This window comes from Ziziphus jujuba, chromosome 7, assembly GCF_031755915.1.
Source record: "Ziziphus jujuba cultivar Dongzao chromosome 7, ASM3175591v1".
NCBI classification, from domain to species: domain Eukaryota; kingdom Viridiplantae; phylum Streptophyta; class Magnoliopsida; order Rosales; family Rhamnaceae; genus Ziziphus; species Ziziphus jujuba.
This window is the reverse complement of record NC_083385.1, coordinates 4589535-4612419: the sequence shown is the minus strand read 5'-3', so window position 1 is coordinate 4612419 and position 22885 is coordinate 4589535. Positions and strand designations below refer to the sequence as shown.

The window sequence follows — 22885 nt, the reverse complement described above, 5'->3', positions numbered from 1 at the left end:
TATTTAAATCAATAAGATATATGTAACATGTTATGCTTTGAAATCAACGCCTTTTTGCTTTCAAGTTATTCATTAGTTAGCTAGTCTGTGTTATTGTAATGTAACCTCTTAAGTTCTGGAATTAATTGATGATCATAATTAAGTTACCAGAGTTTTTTTGTTATGATTGGGAATCATGCATATTGATCATATGAGAAAAATGTTGATTTGGCCATTTGGGATCCAATACCAAATTAGATCAACTAACTTAAAAACTAAAACAAGAAGAGAAAACAAATATATAACAGCCTTTTTGCCCTTGTTTTATTCCTAAAATCGTTTAGTTTTCTAGTCCAGTCAATTTATTAAGCAGTCAATTTTGGATGCCAAATAATTAAGTTGATATAACTTTTTCATGCACTATCGTGGATACATACTATTATATAAAAAAAATAAAAAAAATAAAAAAGATACAAAATTATTATCCAAATCTTAGGTTAAATTCAATTATTTTTTAGTTGATATGATCAGAAATCCGGGAACATGCCTCTGAAAAGACAGTCCCGCAATTACCTGAATATGTGCCTGTAGGACCGCTAACTCAAGTATATACTAACAATCCAATAATACAAATATCGAATTTGGCGATAAACTAAATCCACAACCAAAACACCAACTTTGCCCAAAAAGAAATAATAATAATAATAATAATAATAAACGATTAAAAGTGTTGGGAATAACTGTTGAATTGATCGGAAACAAGTAGAAAGAATTCAATGTTTGGTTTTGGAATAGCTAGGCTTAGGCCTTAGGATATAGCCAAAACAAGGTAGCCATGAATAGCTAGCTAGGTAGCTAGATATTTAAAAATTGACGTGTTGAAGTGATAAAGAGATGAACTCAAACAAAACGCATCGTGGTGGTACGAATTGATGAAGAACACTGTAGGTATAGAAAAATCAAGAAAATATTATGATAATTATATATACATATATTTATATATATATATATTTTATGATATAAAAAGTATCAATTTTTGGTTTTTGATGTGTTTGTACGTCAACCACAAGCAAGTGTTTCCCAAAAGAACAGCACTTTGCCACCACCACTTTTAATCCTTTTACAGAGCCCTAGGACCGTGGATCATCGGGACCACCATGGATCTGCCACCAGAAATTCCATATTTGGGCTCTTCTTCTCTCTGATTGCTCAGACAATTTTCCCAATGCCTTGTATTGTCTCCACCGTCCACGTGGCCCTGCCATTCTGTTGACATGTACTGACGTTGCCATGCACCCACAGCTTAGGTGGCAGTTCTACGCTTCTGACTTGCAATTCTATCTGTATCCCTATCAATGCTACGATGTCACTGTATTTTAAAACATTAATAAATATAAAATAAATCTAAACGAGAAAGAAATACTGCCTTTTAAGATGAATTAAAAGTGGAAGTTTATCCTATTGGACAGGGAGGGGTGAGAAATATAAAAGACCGCAAAAGATCCTGATAAATGCTATTCTAGCATGGGCCACGATCCCCATCAAGGGATGGGCAACAGATATCCGTGCAATTATTTGTAATCATCAATACAACTATATGTAATCATATGTAATATAAAGATTCATAGGAAATATCATCCATATCAAATCATATATATTTATATTTCTTTATTAGTTAATAAATTAACAAATTATTTTAAATATTAAAATTTAAAAATACATATTAAATTTATATAATTTTTTTATAAAAGTTATAAAAATTTCAAATACTTCTTTTAAATCTTATCTTTTAAAAAAAGTTTACTAATAAAATTTTTAATAGTTTCCGATAAATCGAAAAATGAGTATGCATACATGCAAACATGGAATCTGTCTCATCTGCATACTGCAGCTATATACATTTATCTGCATGTTATTTTCCTATTTTATTTGCTTCCTGAATTCTTATAAACTTGCTAAATGTTACATCAAGAAAATGACGGAAGAACAAGACTTCTCTTTTTGTCCATCTATTTGATAAAAATACATGCACATGGAAACCCTGACTAGCTAGTTTCTTTGTTATGATAGCGTAGATATTAGGTTTGATCATTTGCATGTTAATGTTTAATAGAAAGAGGCTTTAATTCAAAATCAGATTTATGGTTTTAACTAGAATTTAAACCAATCAATCTAATCTCTTAACTGCAACCGCACAATTTAAATGAAATTGTTCATTAATCACACATAATGCGTGTATTACGTTCTTCATCAAATTATTATTGTTTAGAGAAAACATTATTTTATAGTACATGTCCAAATAAAGGAGAAAATGCTTAAATTCTCCAATTCTCAAATATTGCAATGAAAATACTTCAAATTATTTATCATATATGAATATTTTTCCTGATAGAACAGTACATGACTAACATATATATATATATATATATATATATATTCATGCAACCTATTGATTTAAAAAAAGAAAAGTCGGATCCCCATCTAAAAGAAAAAGTATAGACGTCCAACACTTCCACTAAAGAGAAAGACATGAACAAAAGTCGTCTCTAGTCGTGTCAATGTGCCATCATATAACTTTTGAAGGTTTAAAAGTACTAAACTAAAATTATCTGTCAATTGTTACTAATATATACAAATTAATTAATGTCGTAGAGTCGTTTTACAAAGGATATGGAGATTACATTAACTTAAACGTTACTATTAAACATGGAATTTCATACCCAAAGTTTTATAGTCACTGCTTCTTTTCTTCTACCTAATGCAATCCTTTTTTTTTTTTTTTTTTGGCTGGAAAGGCAATCCTATCGTTTTATATATATTCTATATAGAATATGTATATATTATGTTTCATATATAAAATTTATACCTACAAATATTAATATAAACTAATGATAAAAAAAAAATTAATATATAATATACTACTCTACCATGGTCTAAGAAAACTAACCCATAGCCACTCACAAGAAATTTATTTAATTTTTTACATACTATAAAACTATATACTTTCTCTTTCAGTTTAGGTTTGAAAAGCTGGAATTCATACATGAAACAAAGACACATGTAAAATTATTAAAATCTCGTGCCTTGATTAATAGATGTTTGCTTTAAATAATAAAGAAGAAAAAGTTGCGGCCGCCGGAATACGACAATTAGATTAAATTAGTTTGCTTTATGTCATTTTCTGCATAGCTAATCAATTTTGACAAGTCGCGATGAAATAATTAGAACTAAGAAAAGTGGTAAAATTATGCAATTAAAAAGACATTTTGAAGGAAACTATATGTTAAAGTTTCAATTATATGGTAAATTACCTTAATAATAGCGTAACATAAAAACACTTTTTTATATGTCATCTTAAAAAATTTTTTTTTTTTTTTTTTGTAGAAAACGTAGGCTTACAGCAAAATAATAAAAACTCTTTTATGTGGATGAGCATTGAGCATCATAACAGGTTGAAAAATATTGCTTATCACAGATGGCGGGCCCAATAATGTAAGGCTTGGAGACAAGATGGGCCCACAGAAAATTCTTGGCGACCCATTAGGCCTTCTGAAGGGCCCACATCCACCCACTAATACTTACGGCCTCATCCAAATTCTGGCAACTTTTTCTTTCTTCTTCACTCTTATTGATGTACCCACAAGCCCAACAGCCATTCTTTTTGCTTACGCATTTTCGTGGAATTAATTCCGTACAGACAGCACCAGTTTTCTGGCAAATTAAGTGGGACCGGGGGGAGTACAAAATGTGATAAAAGTCTCTTGATAGTGGGCTCAGCCCTACCCACCATCAGAATTGACCTTACTAACGTTTCCATGCAATGTCATCATCAGTTGGGCCCACAACCCGCATTACATGTGATTCGCACCCTATGTGGGTCCACTAGTTTTCATTGGGCTAGCTAATTGCTTGGGCTCCACTAGGGATATTTTAAAAATAAAAATAAAAATCAGCGATCCTGCCTAAGTACGGTTTATTTTATTTTATTTTATTTTATTTATATATATATATATATACACATATATATAATAAAATCCTCGTTACGGTTTTAATATTTGACTTTTAATTGTTTGTTTTCGATTTTCATAAAATTAAAAATATATATATGTTTAAGAATCGTTTTTATTTTCAATTTTTGTGAACAGACTTGTCTATAGCTTTTATTTTTTAAAATAATTTCATCCTCATTCTAACATCTCTCTTTTTAGTTAAATCTATCATCACTTTAACTGCTCTATATGATTTCTATTTCATCTCTTATTTAAAAGGTTAAAAAGCCAAAAATCAATACCATTTGCCACACAAATTTCTCTTCTAAGATTTTTCATTTCAGAAAAAGCAAAAGTAATTTTCGTTTCCTAATTTTGTATAATAAAATCTAACCAATAATTGGATTTCTTTTTGTACTTTTCTTGTTTTTGAAAAATTAAAAACCCATCCTCCTGGCCCAAACTTTTCCTGTGGTCTCCTTAATTCATCCAAGTTAGACAATACAAACTAAGAATTGATTGAAGTCCTTTATATTTTAAATACCAAAATATTAAATAAAACATATTTAATTTTAGTAATTACGCATCTCTATTTGTATTTACGAAAATATGAATTCAAATCACACGGAATGTATGGATAATTTTAAATAATTTGTAATTAAATAATTGTAATTAAGTAATTTGTTCCCAAAAAAAATTTAAATGAAGCATAAAAATTTACATTCCGCTTAAATCATTGACCGAATGTGAATCTCTCACTTAATTTGGATGTCAAATTTCACCCGTAAGTCTCAACCAATTACCAAAACTTAACAAAAGAAACAGGAAAAATAGATTTGACCAAAGGACAGCCTATCATCCATCCTTTGTTCATATAGAGGATGAACTTGCCAAAGATGAAGTAGGAATAATTCAATCTGAAGATGGTACTCCCGTTCCATGCCTAAGTTAAGTTTCTATGCCCAGACATGCAAACACCAAAAAATAAATAAATAAATTCCAAAGCTTGCTCTCCGCGTACATTCATATGTTAACAATTCATTTGAGAGCCTCTCCTTTTTTTTTTTTTTTTTTTTTTTCCAACTCTTTCATTCTTAATTCTATTGTATTTCTCCCCACATCAAGAATATAAACGAGAAGGGATGGGGGATCGGATAGACATACCAGAAAGGAAAAAAACAAGAGAAAAAGAAAAGGTATAAAAAACATAAATATTGACAAAAGGGTGCAAGTGCAAAAAGATGAAGACAGCAAGCAATAAGCACAGGGAAAGAAGCCATAAAGTTGGTAAGATTGGAAAGTTAAGCATGAAATAAGTAATAAGAATAAAATAATTTTTTTTTCTTTTTTTCTTTTTAAAGAATAATATGTTATCGATTAGTTGCACTTTATTTTATTACATTAAAATTTCAATTTGTTGATCATTATATTATCATTTAAAAGATGAAATTTGTTTATTAATAAAATTTAATTGTCATTTACATTAGTTTTACTTTTAGTGTAATAAAGTAGAGTAAACTGATTGAATATTTTATTCTTAAAGATGAGAATAAATCACAACTACCCACCCACACGTGATGCTCTAAATCCCATTGTTAATCCATAATTGCACGCCTGCTTAGTGCCTAATCATATCACGCTTTGCACTTCCAACTGCTTTCCCAATCCGAATACCCTTTCTGATGTTGTCGGTGAATGGATGTGACGTTAAATAATGTTGTTTATTTTATCATTTTCATAACTCCAATAAGGTGCAAGTGTGATGCCAACGACACATATCAACAAAAAGTAAGTTATGTCGTTTAATAAAGGTGTAACAAATATATTATACAAACCCATCAGCCCATCTTCAATATGCCTGCTTTAAGCATCACGGTCTAAATTATAATATGGCTAAATCCTAATCGTAGAGGGTTTTTTTTACAGTGCCTATATACTTTTCTATACACTGTAACATATGAATACATTTACTCTGCAAGGAAAGAGAGTGAGGAAGTATAGGCCAGCTGCTATGGAAACGAAACATTCAATGAAAGTCGGAGCATGACTTGAAATCTTCCCAAAGCAAGAGCTTGACAAAATTATATATGAAATCTAGGGGCTGTAAAGAAAGGATCTCATTTCCCTACATGCAGCCTCAAAATGCTAAAAATATATGGGAAAGAAGCAAAGATCAGAGAACAAGTTAACGAGTTCAAAAACTACGTGCACAAAACAAATTTGGCCGAGTGTACTAAAATGGTCAGGTAACTAAGAAAAACAATGTAAGTACATATTATGCAAAGGACAATGCAAGAGAATGACAGATTACCGAGTTATACATCTTACTCTTTCCAATTATAAGGAGCGTGATCAACAACTAAGTAGTCTCCACGAATATCCTTTGCAACTCTAATATCATCATCCAGGTAAACAGATTCAAACCTGCAGATTTTGTAAATATGTCAATCATTTATAGAGTTTGGACATTGCAAAAAGTTCATGTAAACTTGTGAATATCTATCAATGAACTACCTCAAAGAGAGTTTCAGAGGCAACATTAGCAGCACAGCCACTCTATCTATTAGTGGTGCTGAGGAGGATAACTGTTTTGTTGGTTAGGAGGGAAGGTTAGAAGGTATGCGAGAATATTAATGCGTACAGCAATTGAAGTAATTGAGAGTCTAATTCTTCAAGCTTACTTCTCTGGAATAGGAAGACCACAGAAAATCTTACAGAGAATGGACTTATGGTTGGGACCTAATACAAGGAGCAGTCACTAACCAAGAACTTGGGTTGATGGAAACAAGAAATATCAGCACATCAGTCAAATATTTCCTCTGCATACTTTACATATGCCAACACAAACTTAGTGTATTTCAATTACAAAGAAAGAATAAACATTATTGCTCTTCCTCCTAAACAGAGAAGAAACAAGCAATTACTGCACCTAGTAAACATCAATATATGTGTCCAAAGATGAGACATTATGATCGAATCCTGTTTCAAGAAAAAATGATCGAATCCAAGGAGCAATATCCTCAAATTGCCAATGAATGTGAAAAAGAAATCGTTATCATAATGAGACATTTATATGGGATCTGGGATATTACATCACCTAGAAACATATTCAGGTGAGTCGATTAAAGTAGCTGGTTTTGAACAAGCGAACTCACTTTTTTATGTTCCAATTATCCTACAAGCCATAGGTTTTGCCCTTCATTCTTTCCAAGCATAGGGAGCACGATCTACAACCAAGTAGTCTCCCCTGATGTCCTTCACAACGCGAATTTCATCATCAAGGAACACCGACTCAAACCTATATACAGCAACAAGATGCCATTGTTTCTGATTCCGCAAAATTCAATAGCAGAAAAACTATAGCAGTTCCTGCCATATCTCTCTATGTAATGATAGAAAAAACAGTTACAACATGGCTTCATGGTAACTTTATACGATTTAAGCTTGAATTAAGAAGGAATAATGAGTGACTAAATGCTAGGAATTATGCATGTTCAAAAGAACTGTGAATTATGAAAGAATGTTGATTCATTCAACCAAGTATCGAACGAAAACAAGGAAAGTAAAATATGTAATGCACAATTTCGCAGCTAGCAATTAATCATCATTAATCACAAAAACAAAAATTACTCACCAACCCTGACCAAATGGGGGCAACGGAATCTCCCAGTTCTTCCCTCGTAAAACCGCGCTTGTAAATCTATTACATTCAAACATTGTAACACACACTATGAGCGCACATTCACAGTATATACAACAAGGGGCAAAGAAACAACTGGTTAATAGCGAAAGCAGAGACAAATTACAATTTAAGGCTCTATTTGTGTGTTCCACATTACATCTAAAAATATTTTCCAATATTTAAAAATTGAAACAAAATGCAACTAATCGAACTGTTTGTTTCCATTAAATTCAGAGGTTATTTTTCTAATTGATATCCCAATTCCAATTGCACAATACCTGTTCCTTACGATAAAATTAGCAACTCCAACTTTCCAAGGAATATTTCAATTAAATTCAATAAACACATCAAATGCACCTGAAATTCACTCTCTGTGGCGAAGCGATTTCGATATTGGACCGAACGAAGAAAACGCCATCTGGAGGAAAAGTGATGACATTGTTAAGGAGCTTCTGCTCGACATCGATGACCTGCAAAACTTCACCGACTTGGGTACCAAACAAGTGGGCATTTTCTATGATGAAGAGCTGCTCTTTTTCGGTGGTCCAGAGTAGTCTCCACGTAGCCGAGAGCGAAGTCCCGGTAGTAACAGTATCGCTGCCCAGATCAGCAAGAGCATCTATGGCATTGATAATGGAGTCTCGTTTGGCCGGGTTCTTTTGGGTTTTGAGGCCTCGATCTTGATCGGATATGAGGTTGAGGAGTTCGTGCTTGGCAAGTTTCGATTGAGCTGTGAGGGACGAGCCCTTAGAGGAGTTATACTGGTGGGCTTTCGGAGAACAAGAATTGAGATGGTGGTGGTGTTGTGGGTGGAAATGGAATTGAATACTGGAAAGTAGGAGGTTTGAGGACATGGAGTTATGGAAGCTTTTGAGTTTCATGTTGTTGCTGGTTTTTTGTGAACTGAAATTTTAGCGGCTGAAAATCCATCCAAAAATGATAAAAAGCAAAGGCTATAAATTTTTAATACAAATTTAAAATAAATTCATAAATTCTCACGTAATATTACATGCTACTTCTTGTTGTCTTTCAACAAAATAAAGCCGTTAGGCCGATAAATAATATCATTTATAGAAGAAAAAAAATCATGTTATGTTTACAACTTTTAAATTAGTTTTAATTTCATAATTTTCAATTTAGACTTTATTTTTCTTGAAATCAAAAAATAAAAATACATTCGATGACCTTATTTATAAAAAAATAAAAATAAAAATAAAAATTGATTTTTAAAACTCACTTACCTATCAAGAACTAAATCGGAAAAGAGATGACAGCTGACCATATACATGTGACATGAAAAAAGGTTTTCCCTTTTTCATTTCCAGACAGAATTTATGTTTATCATTTTTGCAATGGCTATCGTATATCATTTTTATAATTTTTAATTATAATATGAAATATAAATTGAATGATTTATAATCTTGTATAACATCAAACTAAAAGTATGTTTTTATAAAAAACCTGTTGCCATATTATTTATGTAATAGTAAAAAAATTTCAAAAATATTATATATATATATATATATATATATAAAATACCCTAGTTTTGCATAATTTATAGGAAAATGAATTTATATTCCTTTGCAAGTCAACAAAATCCAACATATGGCATTTATATGTTATTCTTATATATGAAGATAAAATGAAAGTCAAAGAACATTTACCAAACAAGTTTTATGTTACCATTCCATCAAGAAAAAAAAAAAAGATTTATGTTTTCTAAAAATAAACACAAAAATTATTTTGTATTTCACAACCCTTTATTTTGTATCTATAATTTACAAGTTTTTAAAACTGAAATTAGAATGCATAAATTCTGGGCTTGTGCACGTAAGCCCACAACAGACTTCTGGGCCTTTTTGTGGTTTACCTGAAAAGCTTGCAGGTCCTTGAAGGTTATCAAAATAAAATTACCTTAAAAAAGCCACCCAAAAAAAAAAAAAAAAAAAAGAAGAAAAATTTGAACGACGTCGCGGCATTAAAACCCTTCGAGCACGCTCAAAATGGCGGAACCCCAGATATTCAGCGGCCGAAGCTGTTTCATTCCTAGGTGAAGATTCCAGAGGCAGTTTCCAGTAAATCGGCATCTGCTTCTTCTTCTTCATTTTCTCCTCCTACGTCTTCTTCAACAGATCCGATCTAGGTTTTTTACTTTTTATTTTTATTTTTCTTCTTGCTCGCTTTTAAGCGAACAATAAAATGGCATTCTCAGTATCAACTCCTGATATTTTGGGTGAGCGACAATACGGTCAGGACGTTCGCACTCAAAATGGTACTTTCTCTCACTCTCTCACCACTGGTTTTCTATGTTGTTGTTTGGATGTTAATGTTGATTCCTTGTTTATGTGTTTGAATATAGTTGTGGCCTGTCAATCTGTTGCTAACATAGTCAAAACCTCACTTGGTCCCGTTGGCCTCGACAAGGTAACCTCGCTCACTCTTTGAAGTAGTTACCACCTTTCCACCTTTACTTCTGCTTTCGTTGCTTTTAATGTTGGGTATTTTTTCTTCTGCTTTAGTATGAAATTTCTAGTAGTAATTTATAAAATTATCTAGTATGTATTTTTAATTTTGTCATTATTTTGTAAAGTTTTGCACATGCAAGTTATTGTAAAATGGTAAAATGAGCCATCTGCTTAGACACAATCAAGTTCTGTGACATTGATAATACATGCGAGTGTACGTGTGGGAGCAATTTTTGTAGAGCAGGGAAAAGTAATGGAAGTTTTGCAAAGGGTGTAAATGCTAAATTTTATAGAGTTTGGTTTTTTAACGTATTTTTATGTCATAATTTGGGATGCAGAATGATGGAGGTCTTTGGTATATTTTTACTTTAATTTCTTTATGTTACCATGATCTACAAGCACTTATGACGTACACAGCTTTCTTACTGCGACCAAGGTTCTCATTTCTTGTCTACATTTGTTGTTGTTGTTGTTGCTGCTGCTGCTGCTGCTGCTGCTGCTACTTTAGATGCTAGTAGATGATATTGGTGATGTGACTATTACTAACGATGGAGCAACCATACTCAAGATGTTAGAAGTTGAGCACCCTGCTGCCAAGGTGGAAAAGATGTTGCAAATTCCCTTCATGTCTAAAAAAACCCTTCTACTTCTGAGCTGTATTTTAACAACACCTTTTTGAGGTGTACAGGTGCTTGTGGAATTGGCTGAGCTCCAAGACCGAGAAGTTGGGGATGGGACTACTTCAGTGGTCATTGTAGCTGCAGAGTTACTTAAGGTGAGCTCGATGTACTCTTGATCTCATGTTGTCTTGTAGAAACTGTCTGGTGTTCTGAAGGATGATCTCTTACTTATCTACGATATGATTATAATTCCTGCAGAGAGCGAATGATTTAGTGAGGAATAAGATTCATCCAACATCTATAATCAGCGGTTACAGAGTGGGTAGCTCTTTTGTTTGTTGGTAAATGGTAGTTATGTAGTTTTTGGATTATTCATTAAATACTTATACTTGCATACATCTTAACGTGGACAGCTTGCTATGAGGGAAGCATGTAAATATGTTGAGGAAAAGTTAGCTGTGAAGGTAAGCCTCCTTCAGTAAATCTGTTTTTGAAAAGTGCATGTGTCTCTTGTATTGTTAGATGTGGAATTAAAATGTATTATGCTCAAGTGTATAAATATGGTTATAGTAAAAGGATTCTGTGAACTTTTGTGCTTACAAACGATAAGCCTAAATACTTGCGACTGTGGGTTTTTAGGGAGCCTAAGTCCACAATCACTGTTGTCAACAATGAACTTCAATTTTTAAAAGTATTGTGGCTCTGTAGTATTGTGGATTTCTTGAATTCTTGGAATTAAGGTAGTTGTTCTTGATAGAAGTTTTCAAACTTTGGATGAATTGCCTTATAACCTGAAGATGTAGGTCAAGGTGCATTCCTACTAGTGCATGTACAGTCATGACATGATTAATTTGAATATGATGTCTGATTGTACTTATTTCTTGATTTTCTTGTAGGTTGAGAAGCTTGGGAAAGATTCTCTAGTAAACTGTGCCAAGACAAGCATGTCATCAAAATTGATAGCTGGGGACAGTGACTTCTTTGCAAATTTGGTATACTCTTATTCGTTGACTAGGAAATTTGAGTAATATTTCCTAGGATGAACTTTTAGTTCATGATTGGGTCCCTCTTTTCTTTTTCTTTTTATTGTTGTTGAGTAGCCTTTTTTTAGCCTTGTATGTTTTTCTGATTTGACTTATTTTCCTAGGTGGTCGATGCAGTTCAAGCTGTAAAAATGACCAATGCAAGGGGAGAAATTAGGTATCCAATCAAGGTTGGTAATTTTACATTCACAATATGTTGTGCATGATGGTTATATGGTGTGCCTATGTGTATGGAGGATGTTATGGCTTGATTTTTTTCTCCTGATCAACTTTTTATGGTTTCTATGGAAAACTCAAATCTTTTACCTGTTCCAGGGTATTAATATTTTAAAAGCTCATGGAAAGAGTGCAAGAGAAAGCTATCTGTTGAATGGTTATGCTCTAAATACAGGCCGTGCCGCACAAGGAATGCCTGTGAGAGTTGCTCCTGCAAGGATTGCTTGTCTTGACTTTAATCTTCAGAAGACAAAAATGCAAATGGGCGTGCAAGTCTTAGTCTCTGATCCTAGGGAGCTTGAAAAAATTCGTCAAAGGTGATTAATTAGTTGTACTTAAGTTCTTTCTTGATTGAGATTTTTGATACTGTGGTTGTCAACAGACTTTTCGATCTCCTAAATGTTTGTACAGTACTTTTCCTGCTGTCAACCCATTATAATATGACCTGTTTATTTTTCTGCATTCTGTTGTCTAGTCTGTTTTCCTAGTATTAGTAGAAGCCTGGCCAGGGACTTGAAAGTAGCTAAGGTTTCTTGAGTTTGTTTATATTGAGAGCATAGGTAGAATGAGTGATATTGTTGTCTATATCATGTACTGTTGCATTTGCTGCCAAAGAATTTTTCTAAACCAGATGCTTGTGTGTGGATCAGAGACTCAAATAAAACTGCAAAATAATATGATGATAAAATAAATTGTAACTGCCTTTACAAAATGATTTTATTATAGTTTAGTGATTGTGCTATAGTTTTTAAGGTTGAGGTGAGGATTTTAATATCATGTAAAGAGCAACTAAGTTATCTGCCATGCTTTGTGATTCTTGTTATGGACAATTAGTCACTATTTGAATTCTCTAATTGTTTGTCCTAACATAACAGGGAAGCTGATATGACAAAAGAACGCATAGAGAAAATTCTAAAAGCTGGAGCCAATGTTATTCTGACTACAAAAGGGATTGATGACATGGCATTAAAGGCAAGCTTTTTGGGCGATTCATTTAATCATCTGCTTTAGCAATACCTAGTATTTATTTTCCAGTGGTCGACTAATTATTATCCTCAAACTTGAATGGATTCAACAATTTGACCGTATAGTTGCATTTTTTTCCTCAGATAGTTACTTTGACTCTTGGTCGTGTATGCTTATTTATCATTGTTGCTTAGTTAGATTTGTTTGATATGATTTAGTTCTTACTTACAACTATGATTTATTTGTCATCTCTTTTTTAGTTCTTACTTACAAGTATGTTTTATTTGTCATTTCTTTTTTAGTTCTTACTTACAAGTATGATTTATTTGTCATTTCTTTTTCTTTACTGTTATTTCAGTACTTTGTTGGGGCTGGGGCTATCGCTGTAAGGCGAGTCCGGAAAGAGGATATGCGACATGTTGCCAAGGCTACTGGTGCAACTATGGTAATTTCTTGTCTGTTTCTTCATAATTTATATTGTTCTGCAATCTTAATTTGCTTATGAAAATTGTGAATGGTCTGCTTGTCCATTTAAGCAATTTAAGTGCATGGTTGCCTCACTGGTTGTAGATCATTTATAAAATATGTCCATTATTTTCTATTATCGTAGTTTTTTCATCAATCTTCATTGATGTTACAATAACCTGTCTTATGTTATTGTATTCTGTAACATTTTTATTCTACTGATGTTGCAGGTTTCAACTTTTGCTGATATGGAAGGGGAGGAGACATTTGAATCATCATTTCTTGGAGTTGCAGATGAAGTTGTGGAAGAACGCATTGCAGATGATGATGTTGTTATGATTAAAGGGACCAAAAATACAAGCGCTGTAAGTGATATAGTTGAATTTGATGCATGCGCTCACTAGTCAACTTTTGAGTTCAGTTTGCATCAGATCCGTTTGAATTATCTATATCGATAAGCATGACATTAAAATCGAAAAGCTTTTTCTTTTTGCTTTTCTTTTCAAGCACAATGAACCTCTGTTTTCTATGTTTCAGCATTATTAATTTATCTTGATAAGTATTACTGTATTGACTGACACAAGATGATTATACATCCTAAATATATATATATATATATATATGTGTGTGTGTGTGTGTCAGTTTTAATGGTTTTGTAATTACTTTTTACTAAGTTAAATTGTAAGGATGGACGATTTTGCTTGACACATTATTTTCTAGGTTTCCTTGATCCTGAGAGGTGCAAATGATTTTATGCTTGATGAGATGGACAGAGCTTTACATGATGCTTTATCTATTGTGAAGAGGACCCTAGAATCAAACACGGTAAATCTTGTACTTGCTAATTACTTTGTTCTGATGCATGATAATAAGTTTCTGAACCAGCCTTTACATTAAGGAATAATTTAGTTTTTCATTTACATAAATATATGTTAAGCTTTTTGGTGATTTCTCTGCCAATTCTCCCCCTCCACATTTAATGTTGTCTTTGATGTACTACAGATGAAAATCAAATCTCTGTATTGGAGACAGAAGATAACTTTATTTGCTTCTTTAGCTGAATGCTGCCTAACTTCATCTTTGTTCAGAGTAGAGACCATTTGATTGTATCTTGACCTATATATGTTATATGTTACTTTGATGCACAGGTGGTTGCAGGTGGAGGTGCAGTTGAGTCAGCATTATCTGTGTATTTGGAATACCTTGCTACAACTTTAGGATCCCGTGAGCAGTTGGCAATTGCTGAGTTCGCTGAATCATTGTTAATAATACCAAAGGTTCAATTTTCGTAGAAGTCGAAATGCATCCCTTAATTCTGATTTAAGAAATATCATATGCACATCACTGGAACTCTTTATGGTGCAGGTGCTAGCTGTCAATGCAGCTAAGGATGCAACTGAGCTGGTTGCAAAATTGAGGGCATACCACCACACAGCACAAATGAAGGCTGATAAGAAGCATTTATCTAGGTATTCTCTTTTATTAATTGTTGATTTTTTTATTTATTAAATAAAAAATCTTGAGTGGCAATCTTGGGGGAACTGCTAGGTGATTTTATATGATATCAGGGATTTATATATGTGTGTGTGTGTGTGTGTGTGTGTGTGTGTGTGTGTGTATATTGGGGGTGGAAGGATTTGAACTTGGGTCATCGTCCGAAACATTGGCTTTTACCCCTTAGGGACAGGGATGTTTGTTTGGACACGGATTTTCTTGCACTGAAGTCATTATTTATTCTGTAACTGAATTATCTGGCTTCCTCTAAAATCTTTTTTCAGCATGGGATTGGACCTTGTGAAGGGAACCGTCCGTAACAACTTAGAAGCAGGAGTCATTGAGCCTGCAATGAGCAAAGTGAAGATAATTCAGGTAGAAATTGTTTATGCAGCTGCATTTATCCTTATATGGTATTCTATTTGTAACGTTGTTTCTGAATAGTTTTCTTTTTCTGTGAAACAGTTTGCAACTGAAGCCGCTATAACAATTCTTCGAATTGATGACATGATCAAGCTTGTCAAAGATGAAAGCCAGGGAGAGGAGTAGGGTTGTAACTGAATTTTAACCCTTTGTTTTTCTTTCCTAGTATAGGGTGGGAATTGTGGGTGCACGAGAGGGAGGTCTTATGGTTGAGTTTTGCTGTATGATTTTGGAAACATAAAAAACGGCTTACTCAATGTTAGCAAACTGAAGTTATTGTTCACTTCTTTAGAACTGTATGGTTTTGCAATTAGGAGAGTGGGAATGGTTGTGGAATTGAAAAGAACTTGAATTATTTGCTTATGGGACTTCCCCTGTAACACTCAAATAGACATGTTTGTTTTCTGTAACTCGGGATAGCGATCTTTTTTCTTCAATTTTATAGTTTTTTGTATTGCGGCATATTAATATGTATTCTTGAAGTATAAATGGGTTTATCTATTAAAAATGGAAACAAATTGTGGAATAATATTGACCTAATTTGTTTTATCCGGCTCTGCCAAATGAGTGAAATTTATACTCAATAAAATGCAGGGCTGGACCAGCGCTTGTGAAATAAAATAAGAGACGTTTATGGCTTCACGATGAAGGGATCATGATTGTGATCTTTTATAAACTCTTAAAGGCATGTGAGTTTCGCATTAGTACACGTGCCTTGCCTCTCATATAATTGTACGGGCTCACGTGGTCTCTCACCCCGATTTGATGATAATGTAAATAATAATTACACAGCTTTTTAATTAATCCGATAATTAGAATTTGTTATATAGCTGGATTAAAATATAACAGTATATTCCTGCTTGAAATAATAAAAATAATAAGAAATGCTATATACTGCTTGATTCCCGGTAAGGTTATGGGGTGGCGTCTGTTACATGTATAATAATAATAGGTGAGAATAATACTGTAATACATCCATGGAATCATATGTTACAAATAATAATAATGAGAATAATACTGTAATACATCCATGGAATCATGAGTCAAAACTAATTTAAATCCTATCCATAGGAGTACCATATATAAAATATGCATTAAGGGTTCGGATTTTTTAAACCAACAATTATATTTTTCCCTCCCTCTGAACAAAAAACAATGTGCTAATTATTGTTTTTACCCATTTTAATATGATTTAAGTTTTGGGTATAGATTTTGTTAATTGCACTCTATAAACATTCACTCATGGTGATAATATCTTCTGCTAGGGAATTGCAATTCATATGCCAAACAAAAATAAATAAATAAATAAAATTTCATATATCTGGAACATGGTATATTATCTCTTTCCATTAAAACGCTTAATAAGATTATTACCAAGAAAAAGGCTTAATAAGATGGTGACTTTTTTCTATTTAGAGAATTTCACCTTGCGTCTTGCCATTGTTATGTTTATATAATTTTCCCCCTCTTGAAAGAATTTATCATGTTTTAATCAACAATATCAATGGTTATTGACCAAAAAACAATTCGATGGTTAAGAAGTGTAATAGATGCCCATAAAGCTAATAGCTTATAATTTAAAAAAAAAAAAAAAAAAAAATTTGTCTCAATCAGCTTAAACTAAAATTGATTCCCGATGAGCATGTTTTCATTAAGGATTCCACTGGGAATTTGAGCTCGAAATTTTGGTGAATTTGGAGACAGTAATAACAAATATTAATTCAAAAGGAAGCAGTGCAACCAATAGAATGGCAACACGTATAAAGATGTAAGTCCATTCGGATGCATGGTTTAGTCTGGTTTTAAAGGTGTCTCCCATCTCCAACGAAGTGCATGTGCCAACGGTACGACAAGTACTCATCTTCTCGTGCCAGTTGGGCCCACGGCCCATATCCACCGACACAGCCCATTTAATATACTCCCGTGGTTTTCATGCAACGATTCTCCTAATTCAGAGTCGGTGGAATGCAACTGATTCATTGCTTTGACCATTTTTATTTTTTCCAGGGAAACATTGGTAATTAAACAATTTGGACCTTGACTTTTTTTTTTAAAAAACAAAATGTTGTTTTGAGGGTTGATCTTTTTCCAAGATAATGCTATTTCGGACTTTATAGGAAGGTAGGAGAGGTTGCAGCGTAAAATTATATACATATTTGGTTGTATCATGATATTTGGAAGTTTACATTAATTGGAGGTATTCATTATGGAAGTGATTTGTTATAGCTGAGGATATATTTTTTTTTTAAATATATATGAAGGTATATAGATTTGATTCATAATTATTGTTTTTAGAGAAAAAAAAATGTAGTTTTGTCTTTGAATTGTTTTTGAAAAATACCGTTACAATTGATAAATTAGAAAACAAATTTTAATATCAAATTTGTTTCCAATGGGATATAAAAATTATCATCAAGGATTATTGTTATCCAAGTTATTACAATCAAATTAAGAATTTATATGTCAAAATTATGTTAAAGGAAATGGTCCAGAAATTTCAGTCACGTATTCTCCTATGCTGACACGCATATATAGATATAATCTACTTATGTTGGTGGTGCTTAAGCATATCAGCAGATATTAGATGTATTAGATTTAAAGGGGAATCAAATTGCCTCTCTATTTCCGAACCCAAATAAAAAAATAAGGGAGTAATCCAATCCAGCAATCATCCACATTTTTAATCCACCAAAAAGATTAATGTGCACATGACTGTGCACGTGCTTCGCTGATACTTTGGGATCAACAATTTCGCTGTAATGTCACGTGATTCGAGGTCTCTCCCACCTATGCCAAAACCTAGCAATCTCTCACAGCATACTCTAGAGTAAAAAATTTCCAATCCCTCATGGCACTGAAATTAAAATAAATAAAAGATAAAAAAAAAAAAAAAAAGATAATTCTTATTTAAATTTTATTCTCCATGGTAGGCAAATATTAACTGGCTTTCAAAATACTTTATCCACAGATCAAGTACAATTCATTTGAGCATTTTTTTAACCAGATGAATTTGTAGTTTCATTTGTAGAAATTATAATATTTGTTTGCTGACGTGGAGGAAATTTCCAGGGTGGCAGGAAAAGCCTTTTAGTTAATATTTAGTGATCTCATGCAAGCCTCAAAGAGGGACCCATAAAAAAGATAGGACGTCTGATATCCATCCATCCATCAATCAATCAATCAAAAAATCAAAAAAAAGCAAAGGCATGCAAACGAAGGGGGAACGTACTTTAAAATTATAAAAGAGAAGTGGCGCACCGTACGGTCTGGTACACTTCCTCTTCCGCAAAATGTTGGCTTTACACTCTCTACACATGTCCCACTATCGTCTCCACCACCCACCCCAACCTCTGCCTCCAACACGTGCCTTTCTGAGTCGTTTTTCTTTTTCTCTCATTCGTATATAATTATCATCTTTCCAACAAAAAAAAAAAATTACAAATTTTTGTCTAGAAAATTATACCATGGTTTTTGTATTTCAAAATTGATATTTATTTAAAATCAGTCCAGATTGCGATATTAGGAAAAAGTTAGATAGTAATCGTGATTTAAAGCAGAATAATACTGCTGATCTTTAAGAAAATAAAAAATTAAAATGTTGGCCGTATATATATTTTTTATGGCTTCAATTTATTTAAGGGATAATTTCCTGAAATTTTATTTATATTGTGATTAACAATGTCATATTATATTTATTATTCATCACTTTCAATTTTTAAAGGATAGTTTATAGGAATGGTAATTTTGATATGTGGGAAAGAAATTAGATTTGCTATTATGCAAAAATAAATGACAGAAGGGGAAAAATATAATATTTTTGATAGAGACAAAAAAATAAATTAGAATGGAAAATATTACTCAGATAATATCTTAAATATACAATTTACTACTTGGAAAAAGTTGTCGGTGATGGTGGGGTGGCGTCATGGATAGGGATCATAAAAACTGAACAAACGTAACGGAAACGACAGTACCGTTTTCTTTCGACACATCTTTTCCTTTTTTATTTCCTCTTCCGTTACGGTCTCTAACTCTGCACCCTAGTTTGGGGTTGTGGCCCCCACTCTTCAGCTACTTGTTTTTCTTTTTCTTTTTTTGGAAAATCCAGCTATTTGTTTTTCATTTCCCAAAAGTTAAAAACAAAAGTATTTCTCTGAACAAATATATAAAAGTGGGGACTTGTGAGTATCTTGTACGTTAATTGGGGTAGGACCTGTGATTAGTTTTATTATTTCGAGTGATTAATTTTATTATTTCGAGCGTATAATCCGCTAAACATTTTTGTTCAAAATTATATATAATTCTCAATTAATATTTATGGTATTATCTGTTCAGAATAATATATATTATATGGCGATATTCTATGAATAACTAGTCTCATCAAAATTTTTAAGTCCTAGAAAATTTAAGTCTCTTATCTGAAATGTATTTGCAGCAAAATTGCAAAAAATAAAAAATAAAAAAAATTCCCATTTTACAAAAAGATTAATGTGGATCGCTTTTGTTATTTTTGAGAGTTAAGTAAATTAGGAATATTATGAGATTTTGTAACATTTATCCAAATATAATAAATAAGAAAAGAAGAAAAAAGGAAATATAAAGTAAAAAACAAGCGTATACACACGTCCCCTCAGTAAGTAATATTACTATTTTCAAAAAGAAAAAAAAAGTAATATTACAAAAAAAAAAAAAATCCCGTTAAGTAAACAATAGTTGTAAAATGAACTTGGGAAAAAAAAGTAAAAAAGAAAAAGTTGACCTTAGCATGTTACCATATCAAGTTAAAGATTCTATTCATTGCATATTTAATGTGGACTTTGCATGGTTTTGGCCTTTTGAATTTATGGTAAGTAACTAAAGAATCTACTAGCTGTGCTCTCATTTGCTTCCTCTTCTTCTTCTTCTTCTTCTTTTTTTCTTTTTTCTTTTTTTTTTCTTTTTATGTTTTTTGTTTTTTTGGGTACTTTTGGTATTTACTTTATATTTTTCAAAGTTATGGATTTCTTTCATTACTGGAAGATCCATTGCCACCGAAGTTGCTTACTACACATTTATAACTACAAGCAATTGGTGATTGTACTCTGGGAAATGACCTTTCAAGTTTTTATTGCATATATAATGTGTTATGGGAAAAGTGTATGTAAAGTCTATGCATCCATTATAAGATTTATATATAATACACATTACATTAAATAAGCAAATACTGGATTTTCGTCCTTTTGACTGTTCCATCAATTTATAGTTCCTAGGCACTCGTAGGTTCATAAATCTAAATTAATTAAATATGTAACAAAAAGAAAGTAACAAGGAAAGCGGCTTTAAATTACTCATATCATAATGTTGTATTAATGACAAGTTATCATGAAGTGAAGTCACATAAAGTGAATGTATTAAAAACGTTCAGTTATATATTGTTATGGTATTAATTCCCTACTCTTCCAAGACTAATTTTCACTTGTGATTATTTGAACCTCAAATAATGCAATAGTGAAAACATTAAAATAAAAAAACTTAAAAGAAAAATAGTAATTCTTGCAAATTATTATGCAGTATGAACAAATTGATGTTTAATAAAATCCAGATAATCGAAAATAAAAACAAAAATGGAAGAAAAAACTAAAGTAAAAGAGTGAAATAATATGCTATAATAATTGAAATGAAAAAAGATAAAGTAATTACAGATAATATGGAGGAAAAATAGTTTTTAATTTAAAAAAGAAGCAAATTGTAAATGCAAAGTGAGATTGTATTGTAGCATGCATGTGTTGCCATCTGTCCATTAAAGCATCAATTCCATTGATTTTTTTTCTTTTTCCATTTTAATGTGAATAAAAAAAATATTAAAATTCATGCATCACCATTTGGGAATTGGACTTTGGAGGGTTGTGGATGTGTTATATGTGTTTTGGTTGGGAAAAAAAAAAGAAAAAAAAGAAAAAGGAAAAAGCTTAGCTCAGACTGAGACTCTCTTTAGTCTCTGTCTTACAGCATGGTCACTTCCTGCACGTTCTTCTGCCCCCCGTTCCCAGCAATTATATCAATCCCTCCTTTGCCCCCTCTCTTTACTCTCTCTCTCTCTCTCCCTCTCTCTCTCTCTCTCCCCATTACCGGCTTAGGTTGAGAGCTGAGAGATAGAGAGACCAGACCAACTCAATCCCTCTTTCTTCCCCTTTCTGATCACTGTTTCTCTCTCTCTCTCTCTCTTTTCCCACCTCGAAATGGACGTGTACGGACTGTCAGCTACTGACTGCTTTCGCATCGACGACCTTCTTGATTTCTCCAACGACGACATCTTTTCCTCTTCCACTACCACCACTTCTTCCTCCACCGACTCCGAAACCAACCACTACCACCACCACCCTCCGCAGCCTCAGGATCCCTCCATTCTCATCAACAACACGGCCCATTTATCCTCTACCGACTTCACCAACGATCTATGCGTCCCAGTATGTCCCTCTGAGCCAAAACCCATCTTAATTTTGTTTTGAAAATTTTTTCTTAAATTTTTTTTTTTTTTGGGGTAGGGTGATGATGTAGCGGAGCTCGAGTGGCTGTCACAGTTCGTAGACGACTCATTTTCCGATTTTCCGATGACTGGGCTCGCCGGAGCTCCTAACTATATGAATGAGGCATCGTTTTCCGGGAGAGCCCGTAGCAAGCGCTCGAGAGCACCGACCACCAGCTGGGCATCTACTCCGGTGGAACCCGAATCTTTGATCGGTACTACTACTGGAAAACCCAAATCTAAGAGGGATTCATCGCCGTCGAAGGCGGCGTCGGAGACGGGAGGGCTACGGAGGTGCTCGCACTGCGCATCGGAGAAAACGCCGCAGTGGCGCACGGGACCACTGGGACCCAAAACGCTTTGCAACGCGTGTGGCGTGAGGTACAAGTCGGGTCGGCTTGTACCCGAATACCGACCGGCAGCGAGCCCGACATTCGTGCTGACTCAGCATTCGAACTCGCACCGGAAGGTTATGGAGCTCCGTCGGAAGAAGGAGGAGATGCGGCAACAGCACCAACAGCGACGTCAAGGAGAAGCGGAAGAGCAAGAGCAGTTCTACGCACACCCCCAGCACCATGGGTTTCAAGTTTACTGATGACGTGTCAATTACGTGTCGCACCGATGAGATGTCATAAATATGAATGGGATAGGACTGGACTGGCTACACTATTTCCACTTCTGCTTCATTTTATCGAAGTGTGATTTTCCCTTTTGCTTTCTTGGCCATACATAGAAAAATGATTTTCTGATCTTTAGTAAGAAAGCGTTTTGGAATATTTTAATTTTCGCTTTTAAATGTTTTCAACTACCAATTTGCTAATCTAGAAAAAAATAAAATAAAAAATACTGGGTTTGAATGAGACGAGGGAGGGTCAGAGAGAGAGAGAGAGAGAACCTCGGGGGTGGGTTCCACGTGATACACTGGCATATGAGATGAGGCCCAACGAATATTCTTCCTCTTTCTCTCACTAAAAATATTCTCTCTTCTGGTGACGGTTGAAGGGTGAGGATTAGATCCGATCACATCATATCAAAATC

At 33.3% G+C, this 22885-nt stretch overlaps 3 protein-coding genes across 13 annotated transcripts; 2 read left to right on the top strand and 1 right to left on the bottom strand.

The window, feature by feature from the left end:
• Window positions 1-5744: 5744 nt before the first annotated feature.
• Window positions 5745-8597, bottom strand: LOC107424198 (probable plastid-lipid-associated protein 11, chloroplastic). Of its 11 annotated transcripts, XR_003057056.3 has the most exons (6): window positions 8008-8596; window positions 7603-7668; window positions 7124-7266; window positions 6650-6707; window positions 6483-6553; window positions 5745-6392 (listed from the first exon to the last, which is right to left on the bottom strand). XR_003057056.3 is itself a non-coding variant. In XM_048479844.2 (4 exons), the coding sequence occupies exons 1-3, from the start codon at window positions 8529-8531 to the stop codon at window positions 6293-6295; spliced, it is 690 nt and encodes a 229-aa protein (XP_048335801.1). In that variant the 5' UTR covers window positions 8532-8597; the 3' UTR covers window positions 5745-6113; window positions 6280-6292. The 11 variants fall into 11 exon arrangements, 4 of the variants coding, with proteins under 4 accessions (XP_048335801.1, XP_015889422.3, XP_024932545.2 ...); XR_003057054.3 differs by having other exon boundaries at window positions 6483-6707; XR_009639771.1 differs by lacking the exons at window positions 6483-6553; window positions 6650-6707 and having other exon boundaries at window positions 6050-6113; window positions 6297-6392; window positions 7066-7266; window positions 8008-8595.
• A 995-nt stretch (window positions 8598-9592) lies between these two features.
• LOC107424224 (T-complex protein 1 subunit alpha) lies at window positions 9593-15752 on the top strand. The gene is made up of 17 exons (XM_016033964.4): window positions 9593-9922; window positions 10010-10074; window positions 10624-10713; window positions 10804-10890; window positions 10994-11053; window positions 11149-11199; window positions 11632-11727; window positions 11883-11948; window positions 12094-12311; window positions 12870-12966; window positions 13319-13405; window positions 13656-13790; window positions 14146-14250; window positions 14574-14702; window positions 14791-14894; window positions 15204-15294; window positions 15385-15752. The coding sequence occupies exons 1-17, from the start codon at window positions 9850-9852 to the stop codon at window positions 15466-15468; spliced, it is 1638 nt and encodes a 545-aa protein (XP_015889450.2). The 5' UTR covers window positions 9593-9849; the 3' UTR covers window positions 15469-15752.
• A 5517-nt stretch (window positions 15753-21269) lies between these two features.
• On the top strand, window positions 21270-22602 carry LOC107424211 (GATA transcription factor 4). Its single transcript, XM_016033947.4, has 2 exons — window positions 21270-21788; window positions 21867-22602. The coding sequence occupies exons 1-2, from the start codon at window positions 21561-21563 to the stop codon at window positions 22440-22442; spliced, it is 804 nt and encodes a 267-aa protein (XP_015889433.2). The 5' UTR covers window positions 21270-21560; the 3' UTR covers window positions 22443-22602.
• Window positions 22603-22885: the final 283 nt, after the last annotated feature.